Source organism: Strix aluco, chromosome 2, assembly GCF_031877795.1.
Source record: "Strix aluco isolate bStrAlu1 chromosome 2, bStrAlu1.hap1, whole genome shotgun sequence".
Lineage (NCBI taxonomy): Eukaryota > Metazoa > Chordata > Aves > Strigiformes > Strigidae > Strix > Strix aluco.
This window is the reverse complement of record NC_133932.1, coordinates 38,718,891-38,731,324: the sequence shown is the minus strand read 5'-3', so window position 1 is coordinate 38,731,324 and position 12,434 is coordinate 38,718,891. Positions and strand designations below refer to the sequence as shown.

Genomic DNA, 12,434 nt, shown 5'->3' with positions numbered 1-12,434 from the left:
GTGACAGTGTGCTGCATTGCTGTCAAGACTTAAGGATTAATATGATACGATCCCTTCTCCATAGTAAGAGGGGGGAAAAAAGGCACTTCTGTAACAGCTTTCTATTCTGGAGTATCTCAGAGTGCTTCAGCCACTGCATCTGTGAAACATTTCAGCCATCTGTTGGTGGAACAGCATTCGTGCTCGGTATCACAGAGCAGACACGGTCCCAGTGATTTCGGACAGGAAGTCTGTGAGAATAATAACCCTTCCAACTGAAAGTGCAGAGAGAGGGCAGGCAGGATGTGATTAAGTTGACTGGAATTTGGCCTTGATGCTAGGGATAATTCTGGGTTTTCCATAAGATTGGCTGCTTTTCAGAAGTGCATGAGGTAAGCTTTGGGGACTTACAGATGAGTGATCAGGATTTAGCTGCATACCTTCTTTCAAGTTCACATCCCCCCCCCTTTTTTTCAAAACCAAAAATACCCACCAGTCTGAAGACTGGTGTGCTCACCACCATGTCAAGCTCTGCTTTAGCTTCATGGGAAGAGCAGCAATAGTACTATCAAGGCTCTTCCTTTCAAGTTTTAGAGGTGCAGGAAGGGATGGTAGTAGCAGGGAAAAGCTTAAAACCTGCTGCATAGATGGTGTCCCACAGCATGTAATGAAGGTGGGATGCCTGCAACCAAGATCACACCACCCTGAAGTGGAAACATATAAAAATAAAGTTCATATATGTGTGCCCTTGAGGTTTTTGGTAGAACACCTACTGAGAAGGTTATAAAATCAAGTTTTACTGAAAGATTCCTCAGTAGGTACCCAGTTTGCTTCACTGTCTTGGAGGAAAGGGTTTGTATCTATTGTCTAGTCCATCTTATGCAGTACCACATATGCCAGTAATTCTGCTAATAGTTCATGTTGATTCTGTCACACAGAAACTAGTTCTTGTTAGCTTGCAACACCCTTGAGTCTTATTTTGGAAAAGTAATACTGACTCTTCTCACATAAAGACTGTAACTACTTTTATTTACTTGCATGTATCCTGCTCTTGCAGGACACTTTCCTGCTTTGACAGGATACCGCACATCTTTGAATGGGTTGTTGATTGGACCTGTTCCAGCATCTTGACTTACAGATTTGATCCTGCCAGGAAAAAATAGCTTCTTGCTGCTGTGGTGTAGCTGTCAGATTAGGGACCAACATCAGCTTGAAGGGCAATGTTTGTGCCCCTGGAGAGAAGAAAATCCTCTGAAATTTTAGGCAAAATCCTCTGAAATTTTAGGCAGCAGTACTGGAGAGAAGCAAGCCAAGTTTTTCTGACCTTGATCCCTTTAGTCAGTCTTACCTGAGGTCAAAAAGACGCTTATGCACGCAGCATGCCCAGCAGTGCTGCCTGCCTCGGTCAGCAAGTTGTGCCTGGCTTTGTGTGGGCCAAGGAAAGTTAGGATGTTGGCAACCAGAATGGGAAAGGGGAAGACCTAAGTGGGAACAAAAATCTGCTCACCTGCGAAGACCTAACATAGTTTCATTTACTTTACAGTGAACTAAGTGCCAAATCAAAAGCATTGCAACTGCAAATAGTAGAAGATGGAAAGTTGGATAGTAAGTATTAAAACTGAATAAACTTTGCATGATCAGCTTGTGAGCCTTGCTAAATGTTGACATTAAGTCCTCTTTTAGTTCTACCCAGCTGTATAGCCAAACAAGAAACTGTCACGTTTCTGAACCTGCATTAAAGCGTAGATGTCTTCTGCTGACTTGTCATGGTAGTGAAATTGTGCATGCCTCAAGCATGGCTCTAATGGGGAAGAACATCTGTGGAAGGGAGATCAGCTGAAAATAGCCAGCCAAACTTGTACAAAATGGACAACTTGGGGAAAACTTACAACTTAAGTTTGTGTTTTTAAACTCTGTAAGCCTGTCCTCAAATGTAGGTCCCAGACTTGAAATCCATGGAAAGTTGCTGAGTTCTTGGGCCACGCTGATTGACCTGGGTTAAGTGCTGTCTATGCACACCATTATTTCCATCACTAATCATGTACAGAAGAGAGAATACACTGTTCACGTGTGTCTGTCCTCCTCTGAGTTAAGATTACAGAGAAACCTTGAGTTTCTTTCTAGACTGTCAACATACTGAGTTTTCCATGTGCTGATATCCTACTTTTTCAGCCTTCTAAACTTCTAACAGATCTACTGTGAGCAATTTTGGTTTCAAGTTAAGCTTTCCACGTCTTTCTTTGGCTGAAGGGGAATCATGGGTGTTAATCCTAAATCCTTCCTTTTCAACCCCCCAAGGCTGCCTAGCAATCACCAGGTATAAACCACACTAAATCTGTTAGATTATTTAAAACTTGGGGACTGAAACATTTTTACTACTTGATTCTGTTGTTGCAGTTTGCAATTAGCCTTCAGTGGCAAGAAAACCCCTCCATTGTATTACTGCATTTGGTTTATTTGGAGAAGCATTACCTTCCTAGTGGAGGTAAGGGGTAGGTGGGTGCTGAGACCAGAGAGCACGTTGAGGTGTTTGCATGAGCTTTGTAAACTTGCTCCAAATACTTCATAACTTGGGCTTTACTGAAGTGATGACACAACATCATAAATTCTTCTCATACATGCTGCGTGTTCTTTTGCTGATACAGAGTTCTGCTGTAGCTGGAAATAGTAACTGTATTTCACCTCTGGGATCCATTTGCTTTTTCCTTCTTATGTCAGGTTTCAGGTGTAAAACAAACAAAAAAGAAGAATTACTTTTTGACACTCAACTATTCCTCCATGTTTTAGTACTGTCAGTTTTATTCAACTTAGTTCAGGAAAAAGTTAAAAGTATTGGCCAAAGCTCTTCATACCCAGTACTTTAAAAAAATGTGCTTTTACTCATAGGGTCTTGTGATAGTGGATGAAGGCTTGGCCAATAATTTATTAGGTAGTAATATTTTATCTAAGCCACTGGTAATAAGTAATATAGCCAAGAGGACTGTGTTTGATTTTTGGGTTTGGGTTACTGTATTTATTTTTATTTTTAATAATCCAGATATACAAAGTCAGTGCAATACCTTGCATATGATCTGTGATTATTTGAGAGATTGGGAAGTCAAATGTTGTTCGCAAATGGCCAGAAATAGTGGCAAATAAGTAGCATTTCATGTCTCTGTTCTTTCCTGTTGCACAGTATTAGGCCAGGCCGAGGCATACTTACAAAATGGAAAGCAAGCTGTGAAAACTGCCATGTTTCTGCCCCATGGTGTAGAACCAGTTCTTGCAATTAGCTGGCTGTGTTCCTCCTCCTTTCCCATCTTCTCACCCTTAAACTTACTGACAGCTCAGATGTGCACTGATTTTGTTGGTTTTATTTCTTCTAGGTCCTTTGTCTGCAAAAGCAACTGTACCTCTAGACTTGTTCAGGAAACAACCTTCTGGCCAGCAAAGCTTTGCACTGAACAGCAGGGCCAGTGAGAGCAGCCCAGAGCCAGGGCCCAGGCTGGGATCCATTAGTGCAGAGGTACTACTGCATTTGGATGGTTTTACGGTGGATCTTTTACTTCAGGAAGTACTTGTGAATGTTTGTCTTGTGCTTTGGACTGTCGCTCGCAGTGCAGTGCTATTTGTGGCCAAGTTAGAGTAGTGCATCCAGATTGCATGGTAACACTTCACATGGTATTTGTGTCTATCAAAAGAATTAGCTGTTTGGCTCCTGAACCTTAGTAAAAATGCTAAAGGAGTACTAGCTAGAAATGTTAGTGTCCTCACTTGACTGTGACATTTTTTTGTCCTCCTAGTTCTCTTTTATAGAACCCAGTGAATTAAAGACGTGGCAAGTCTCTTCTCCAGTGCCGGCCGCTAAGGTAGAAAAGGATCGCACTGTGATGCCCTGTGGGACTGTGGTCACTACTGTAACTGCTGTGAAAACCAAACCTCGTCTAGAAGGGAGATCATCTCCACTGAGCACAGGTGAGAAAGTCCACTTCTTTCTGTGTTCACTCTTAGCATTACCTGTGAGGAACAGAAGTAGCGGGGGGAGTGGGATGTAAGGAAAGGTGCTGTTGTCCGGACTTCTCTGATGTGTTGATGGTGGGGGGAATTGTTTGTATTCTTCGGAATCAGGTTTTTAATTTTCATGAAGTCTTGCTCTTACAAGAGGAGTGGTTAATGCTCCTTTTAATACACACTTTAAAGCTGCATGGTAGAGTGATAATGCAGAAGAGCTTGGTTTTGATGGATAGTTTTCCACATGACAAAACTATCAGACACTTGGAGTGTTTGCTGATGACAGACTATCCTGTGCCTTGGTCTGTATTATAATCTCTAATAAGGATTGGTGTCATCTTCTGACAAAGTTTTTTCCCAGTGTACTTCCCAGGAGTAGACTTTTTGATTCTTCTTGGGATAAGTATTAAAAAACCTCTAAACAGTCTTTGTGTGAAGTTTTACGAAGAGCTGCATTCTTTTAAGCTGTTAAAGCAGATGTTTTAGTTAAGTGGGTGTTGTCTAGCATATTACAGTAAAATGTTTAAAAACAATAAATTCCTACCCTTCACGGGTCTTTTGGGGTCAGGTTACCATAGAGAGCATATGTTGAGAATTTGTATTAAACAACTTTCTCAAACGCTTATGATTTGAACAGGCTTTAACATTGGTATAATAAGTTCTTGTTATTTTCATAATAATGTCTTGAATAGTTTAAATAACAAAAAAACCTTGCTCCTCAGATTCTCCTGTGAAAACTCCAGTCAAAGTAAAAGTGATTGAAAAGGATTTCTCTGTTCAAGCTATCCATTCTCATGGTGCTCCAGTCAGCAAAACTTTATCATCTTCAGATACAGGTAATAGAAACATTCAAAGCTGCTAATGAAAATACGTCTGTCTCTGCTGCACATGGGATTAATGTAATCCTGTTAAAATAACAACAAACCCATATGGCTACTGCCTTTCAACAGGCACTGAGATGTTTATGTTAGCAAGTACTGTGGTTAGGGACATAGCAGGCTTGCAACAGAAGTCTGTTTTTAATTGGTGACTTAAATTACTAATTTTGAATAAATAACAATGAGCTGTGGTTCAGAGAGGGGAGGTGACTGCAGAAAAGCCGGGATATCTTTTCTCTGATTTTTAAATGAAAGATTCCTCCTTTACAAAGGCGTGGGGGACACTGCACAAAATGAAAACCCTGTGAAATTTACCTCTTAAGGCCATTGTGAAGTCCCCCCTGTCTGAACAGAAGACATGAGGCTGGACTGATGTAAGGAGGAGCGAATTCTTTTCCTAGTCCTGCTGCTGGGCTTTTTTGTGCTACTGCAAATACCTAATCTTGCTGTGCCTGGTTTTCCACCTTCCTGAGTCACCTGGCATACAGCTGAAGTGCCTTCAGAGTGTCAGGTGGCATTGATAATAGCTTTAATTATAATTTCACTTTAACTGTATTAAAGCTGATTTTGACTCTGGGGCATTTTACCTTTTTGAGTTGCAGCTGAATCTTCAGCGTATTTTTCAGTCCTGTGGTCACCATTCAATCTTTCTGTAGCTCTGTATGGAACAGTAATGAAAGATGTGACCTAGTCTAGCTGCAAACAGCACATGATGTGGAGTCCAGTTTTCTTTGTACAGGTTTGAGTGCAGATGGGACAATCTGGAGATGATCTAGACTGCTCCTGGAAACAGTCAGAAGGCTTGTTGAGAAAGAGAAATATATTGGCCAAAAGACAGAAATCTGGGGAAGAGCATGAACCAATAACTGAATAGCTGTAGTAGCACTTGATTCTTTCCCTACCTCTAGACTAAGAAGTACTCTGATACCATGAAGCAGGATGGTATTACTAAGCCAATTTGGGAAATGTTAAGGTAGTGCTAGACTTCTGAGTTAACTCTCATGACTGTTTATGTAAAGATACAAAGCACTTACTGGAAAACTCATCTGAGGACAGCTTTGAGCACATTGATGTGGACAGTGTTTTCATAGAAGTGCAGGGGAATTTCTGTGAAATGTTTATACAATACAGCAGGAAGAATTACTCATTAGAACAAAAGTTTAAGCCAAGTGAAAGAAATTACAGTATGGCAGTAACTTAGGTAGTAGTTATTACAAACATCATGCCAAAATAGCAACAAGCACTATGGAAAAGATGCCATGGCTGTGCCATAGTTCTAAATGATGACAACAGTAAGAATTAGCAAGTGCCACTGATGCTGTCCTGGGTGCTCTCAGCTGTTCCTGGGGACTTTGCAGAGGCTAGGGAGATGGAAAAGTAGGGGTTTGTAACACATGTGCAGACATGCGTGGGCATGCATACCCTTTGTGCACACATACTCTTAAGTTCCAAAAGTATCTGAGATACTTGGTGCAGCATAATTATTGAGGCCTCATCTTTTATTGCACTAATGTCACAGTAACAAAAGGCACTGCTCGTATTAATTAACACTGGTGCTATTCCTGCCTGTATTCTTTTTGTTGTTAAAACTCTTTCTAATAGAAAAGCCCACCTCAGATAATTGAATATGGGGGGGTTCATTTCATTAACTTTCTTAGCCTTGTTTGTTCCTTGATGAGTTTGATTACTGTGTATTTGCTGTGCCCAAAGTACTTGCATACTAGATGCCAGAAATGGCCATGCTTAAAAATAAACTTGTGTTTGTCATTAAAGAGCTTTTCATAAAGCAGTTTTTTTTTATTCCTGTGCGATGTTTGGAGGGGAAAGGGGGGTGCACTTTACAGCCTTTGAAGGCAGCTGATAAAGAGCAGAGTGACTGTTACTTTGCCTTCCCCATCCTATCATAGTGCCATAGCAAATCTGGAAATGTCAAGCAAGGATGTCTGGAAAAAGAGCAAAATAGGTACCTGAAGTAGTGGCACATGCCAGCTTTGTACCATTTTAGAACTATGGCTCTTCATGACTGGGATACCTGATGTTCTACCCGCTGCTTTCGGATTAGAGTCACCTCAGTGTAGCACAATGCACTGAAATAATTGAGTGTTTTGTCTAGGCTTCCAAAACCTCCTGTGTGCTCAGGACAAGGGTTTGCAAATGCAATTTAGGTACCTTTTCTCAAAAGAACGGGTAACAGAAGTAAAAGACAAGACCAAATAGCTGGGTGGTGAATTGGAAGGTGTTTTGGTATGCCTGGTGTTTATACCATTTCTGCTAATTTCTTTTAATTTTATGTCAAGAACAAACTCTGCCTCTCTTTGCTCCGTTTTCTCCTGGTTTTCTTTCTTCCCTCTGAAATAATGCTTTCTTTTCAGAACTGCTGGTATTGAATGGCACCGATCCTGTTGCAGAAGCAGCCATTCGGCAGTTAAGTGAGTCTGCAAAGCAGAAGCTGAAGTCTCCTAGAAAGAAGAGCACCATTATCATATCAGGGGTGTCCAAGGTAGAGCAGAAAACAACACTTATATTTAATGCTTAGTACTGTAAAGTGCTCCAGTGAGTGCGACATTAACTTAACATGCATTCTGCTGTCTCCCATTCAGCAGTCTCTGCAGGATCTAGGTCTGTGTGACAGTTTGTTTCAATAACTGTTTCAAGTTAAGCCAAATCAGAGTGGGTTTGTTGGGGAGGGAGTTGGGTTTTGATTGTTAGATTTGACAGTTTGACTAAAAATGCATGGTATCCTTGGATGGGAGTGGGATGACTAGGGATTTGGGAAAACCAATTTAGGTGAGAACAGAGAATAACTAGTCCTTCTCTGTGTTTCACCCATGGAGGGAAGATGCACAGAAAAAGTATGAAAGATTTTTCTATTTTTTTCCAAAGTTGTTAAAACCCTCTGAAAAACTTCCTAGTCCTCTGGGCTGTGTTCCAGAGGGAGGGCAAACAGAATACTGTTTCTCCCATGGTATATAACATTCCTCCAGACTTTCTTCATCCACAGCCTCAGTCTCCCATCTGGTGCTTGGTGCCTGCCTGTAGGCCTTTCCCTGCAGGCTGCTGTGTGGACATTTCTTGTCAAGTCTTGCTGTTATGGGCAGGACCCCTAAAGACCTCTGAGTGAAAGCTGAGTCAGTGGGCATGGATCCCCTCGCGATCGCTGTGCTGAGGCAGGGGGGGATGAGGATCAGCTACCACAGTGATAGATGTGTCTGGTTGAGAAATGGGGGCACTGCGACTGCATGGATTTGTGTTTAGCTGATAGGGATGCCAAAAAATCCTTCTACGAGATGAAACACTTTGATGTTTATTTTCTTAAAAAGACCAGAATATTATTGTCTATGCATGCTGATACTTCATTACAGCAGCACATATAGGAAGGAGTCCAGTTATTAGCAGTGGGTCTGGGGATAGGTGGGAGGCATGTACTTAATTTTGGTTTTCCCAGACATTTGGCATTAACAACATTATTAAAACCTGGCTATATGCTCCTCTCCTTTAGTGGAGCTAAGGAAGCCTCACAGTGACTTTCTGATAGCTCTGAGCAATACAAGTAAAAGTGTAAAGAAGAGAAAAGAAACTCCTTTTGCAGAGAGGCTTGGTTTTTTTCCAGCAGAGTGGCTTGTGTCATTGTCTCTTATTTTTACTGGGCAGACCTCTTTATCTCAGGACAGTGAAGCTGCACTAATGATGGACTATGCTGCAGCCATGGACAGCTCCTGCAAAGAAGTAGATCCACCCACTGTGGAGGAAGCTGTTGCAAAAGTCACCTCTGATGAAAAGCTATCATTAGGTGCTTCAGAAATAGTACCTGATACTGACCCACAGCAAAGTGCCCATAAGGCTTGGGGTTTGGAGAACGGCAGCCAACAGTGGGACACCAACACGCTTTTAGACCAGACCTGTGAAGAAATATCTGGGAGCTCATTAAGTGTTTCAGAAACTGGAAGCATGAAAAAATCTAAAGGTATGTGATCCTTACCTCCACTTCAGTGAATAACTGCTACCTCTGTGTAACTGGCAGTGTCATGCAACACTGTAGTAGGTCATCCTTTCTTACTGATTTTTGTCCTTAAACTCCTTGTGACTGTGCTGTTGGTTGAGCTGGCTTACTAGCAGCCATAAAGAGTGCAGTCCTCTGTCTCTCTTACACTCCCCTCCATCAAGAAACAGAAGGGCTCACCCTTAGAAGTTGAAGGGCAGCTCACTAAGCCCAACTCAGTTATCTGGGAGAGAAATAAGTAGCCACATGGTAGGTTCCTCAGTGAAAACCATGTGCTTGTAAACAAGGACTTGTGCTATATTAGCAGCCCCAATACTAACATGAAAATGTCAGGGTTCCACAGCTGCTTTCTGATATGTTCCTGCTCTTCCTTCACATCTCTGAGCACAAGACTCCCCTGCCCTCACGTGTTCAGGAAGCATGTGTTCAGGAAGCACTACAGCTTAAACAGAAGTATACTCTCTCTTAACTGTCTTGTGAACATTTTCTCCCTTTTCACTGATTTAATTAATATGTAGTTTGCTAAAGAAAATGGAATAAAAGGTAATTTAATAACTAAGGAGTCAGATCATTTTGCTTATGTAGTTACACACCTGGATAGCTGCAGTTTGAAAATGTCTTAGGATTCTTTGTGTTTCCTTTATAAATCCATTAACCTCTGAGGCTGTAGCACTGGTTTGTGGCTAAGTGGTAAACACAGGGGCTGTTAGGAAGTCTGGCACAAGAGCCAGTGCAGTGGACTGTGCGCTGAACAGGCGGCAAATCAGTCTCATGGGCTGCATGTTGAAATTGCAAAAATGTTTGTGTTTCTCACCTGTATCCATCCCTCTTTCGCTTTATTATTTTCTATTCTTTCCTTACCCAGAGATACTGTAAAAGGACCTACTACAAAACCTCAGTATATTACCAGATTGTCATACCCACCCCCCCCTCCACATAAGGCATACGCTGGCCCTCCTTGCCAAGGCTCTCCCTTAGAGCATCGACGTTTTTGGCCTTCTTACAGCTGTATTGCTCCACCTGGTAGATCAGGATGGTACAGCAACAATCAATTTGACATAGATCGTCAAGCACTGGAAAGTTTTGGGTGTGTTTGGGGTGAGGGTAGGGGGTTAGTTGTGAAGTGATTTGTCTCATTTGGAGCCTGGAGAAGTTTAGGAAGCTGAATGAGATTCTGCAAAACCTCTGGACTCTTCTTTAACTTGTTATTCTAAAACAGTTTGTATGTGAGTGGTTGTCTAGTTTTGTTTTTCCCTGTGCAATATGTTGCAAAGAGATGAGGCTTCTAAAGATCCTGTTTACATGATATAGTATAGGACTGCTAAAAAGCACAAAGTATATCTAATATTTGAGAAAGTTGCCTCATCTTGAAAAAATATTTTAAAAAACTGTTTCAAATCCCTTTCTTTATACACAGATCTCTTCGTGTATAGCTTTTGTGATATAGCTACTTCGTGTATAGCTACTTTCTTTCGTGAGTAGCTTTTATGGAGTGATACAGGAAAACATTTCAAACGCCCCTGCCTTCAGTTAGCTTTGAATAGTTCAAGGTTTCTGTTCTGTAAAATGCTTTCCCTTTTAAAAAAAAACCCACAAAAACAAACACAACAATAAAAAAACCCAAACAAAGCAAACAAAACCCTTTCTGCTTTAAAAGCCCTTGTGTTAATGTCTTAAAGTTAGCGGTCTTTTTTTTTTTTTTTTTTTTTAACTCTTGCATATTTTTGGTTTTTTACCTTTCTGACTTCTTCTTTCTTACCCATTCCCTTTTATAAACTTAAGAGGACTATCCCAACCAGAATTAATTACCTACACAGTAAGTTATTTTTGTCTTTTTTTTTTTTTTTTTAAGAAAGCGTAGCTCATTGTAAAAACTAAAGCAAAACTAGTTTGGCACCAATTTTCTTCTTCCCCCATCCATTTCTTTCCTTCCTCCAAAATTACCTTCCCATGCTCAGGTGTCTTAGCAGACTGGTCTGCTCTAACAAATCATTCTTCTGGTGGTCGTGCTGTCCGGGTGGATCACGCAGAATGGACAGCAAGGAAGGCTTGGAGGGATGCTCTACATTTCTGATCTCTCTCCGTCATTCCCATTCCTGTAGTATCAGTCAAAATCTGCTTATGCAAACCATGTGTGACTGCATAACTGGATATGCATATGCAGAAAGATTATTTTAAAACCTGCTGCTTACAGTTCCCTAGATCTTTTTTATAGCCTTGTAGAGCTACCAAGACCTCAGTAGGTCCTTACAAAACCACCTGGATAAAAACTGTTTTGGAAGTTGGGAAGGAATGGAAAGAAGAGATCTCTATTTGTATCCTTGTAAATGTGGAAGGAAATCTTCCTTCATTGACAAAATTGGGATTCAGAAGTGATCCTAGCCCCACAAGCATTTTCAGAACACCCTAAACTAGTGCAGAGGAGGCTATGAAGACCAGTCAGTCTGTACAGCGCTCTTGACATGCTCTCTGCTTATCTCCTGGTGTTAGGGGCAGAGCTGTCATATGGATCCTGTTGAACTTGAGAAGTAAGCATGCAAATAGCACGAGCATCGCCAAGCTTGTGATTTGCCCTACCCTGCCTTCTTAGCAGGGGTGCATGCCTCCACAACAGCTGGAGCCACTGTCAGACAGCACGTACCAAACTGGCTAGAGGCTGATGGGTGGCAGCGGGGATGTGGCAAGCTTCCAGGTAGCAATGACCTCAGTACCTCCAGAAACACAGGGAGCTTTCATGTCAGGGAGCTGCTGCTTGTGCTGAGCCTGTGCTGCTCTCGGGGAAGTGCTGCCTGCTGTTTTTCAGCTGCAGCAAGTTGTCCCAGGCCACCGGCACAATTTTTACAGCATTCTTGTTTGGTTCTATTTCCTAGTATGGGAAATCAGCCTGAATGGATAGGACTAAATAGCTGCTTACGGATAAACCCTTCTGTCCTACTCCTTCTGTTGGCACAGCTTCAGCTGCAGCTGCCAAGACTGCTGGGTAGAACAGCTGACTGCTAAAACAAAGCTGCACAGCAGCAAGGCCTCATCAGTCCCCCCTAGCCTTTGCATATTAACAGCTGTCAGTATCATGGGGTTGAATACTATTTCTTTTATGGTGTTGACAACAGCTTGAAGTGGTACTGCCTTGCTAGAAAGATCAATCAGAGCGTGATGGGAGAGCAGTCAAGATTCAAATCCATGAGTTCCAGTTGCTTTCAGCTGACTTCTGCTCCATCCCATTGTGCATTCTGAGAAAAGTCTCAGCAGCAGCAAGACAAAACATGCTAGAATATCTTCCCAGGTGCTGAATGCTTAGTCCTTAAAATATGAAGTAATAAACCCAAGCACATGTTTGTAACTGCTCTGGTCTGAACAAAGAAGCATCTGGCTGTGTGCAACAGAGCTGCCATGAAATACCTATTCTGCAGCTGTCACTGTGCAAAATGACACGCAGCCTGTGTCAAGTCCTTGGGGGACAAACATGTAATTCTAGCTATTGCACAGCATCGCATGAAAGAATTGGTCTGTGCGTTGCTTTTTGTATCCATTTGCAATGGGAGGAAAAGCAGAATCAAGACTGTGTGGTGACAGGAATTAATGGCTGA

At 41.8% G+C, this 12,434-nt stretch overlaps 1 protein-coding gene across 3 annotated transcripts in view; it reads left to right on the top strand.

The window, feature by feature from the left end:
- Positions 1 to 12,434, top strand: part of C2CD2 (C2 calcium dependent domain containing 2) — a 41,271-nt gene that overhangs the window by 22,007 nt on the left and 6,830 nt on the right. For 2 of the 3 annotated variants that reach the window (XM_074814418.1, XM_074814420.1), the window contains exons 8-13: positions 1,523 to 1,584; positions 3,345 to 3,484; positions 3,762 to 3,933; positions 4,692 to 4,805; positions 7,220 to 7,347; positions 8,499 to 8,811. In XM_074814418.1, the coding sequence (XP_074670519.1) occupies positions 1,523 to 1,584; positions 3,345 to 3,484; positions 3,762 to 3,933; positions 4,692 to 4,805; positions 7,220 to 7,347; positions 8,499 to 8,811 (929 nt within the window). Of the gene's footprint in view, positions 1 to 1,522; positions 1,585 to 3,344; positions 3,485 to 3,761; positions 3,934 to 4,691; positions 4,806 to 7,219; positions 7,348 to 8,498; positions 8,812 to 11,337; positions 11,376 to 12,434 lie in introns of all 3 variants that reach the window. The other variant, XM_074814419.1, reaches the window with a different exon arrangement.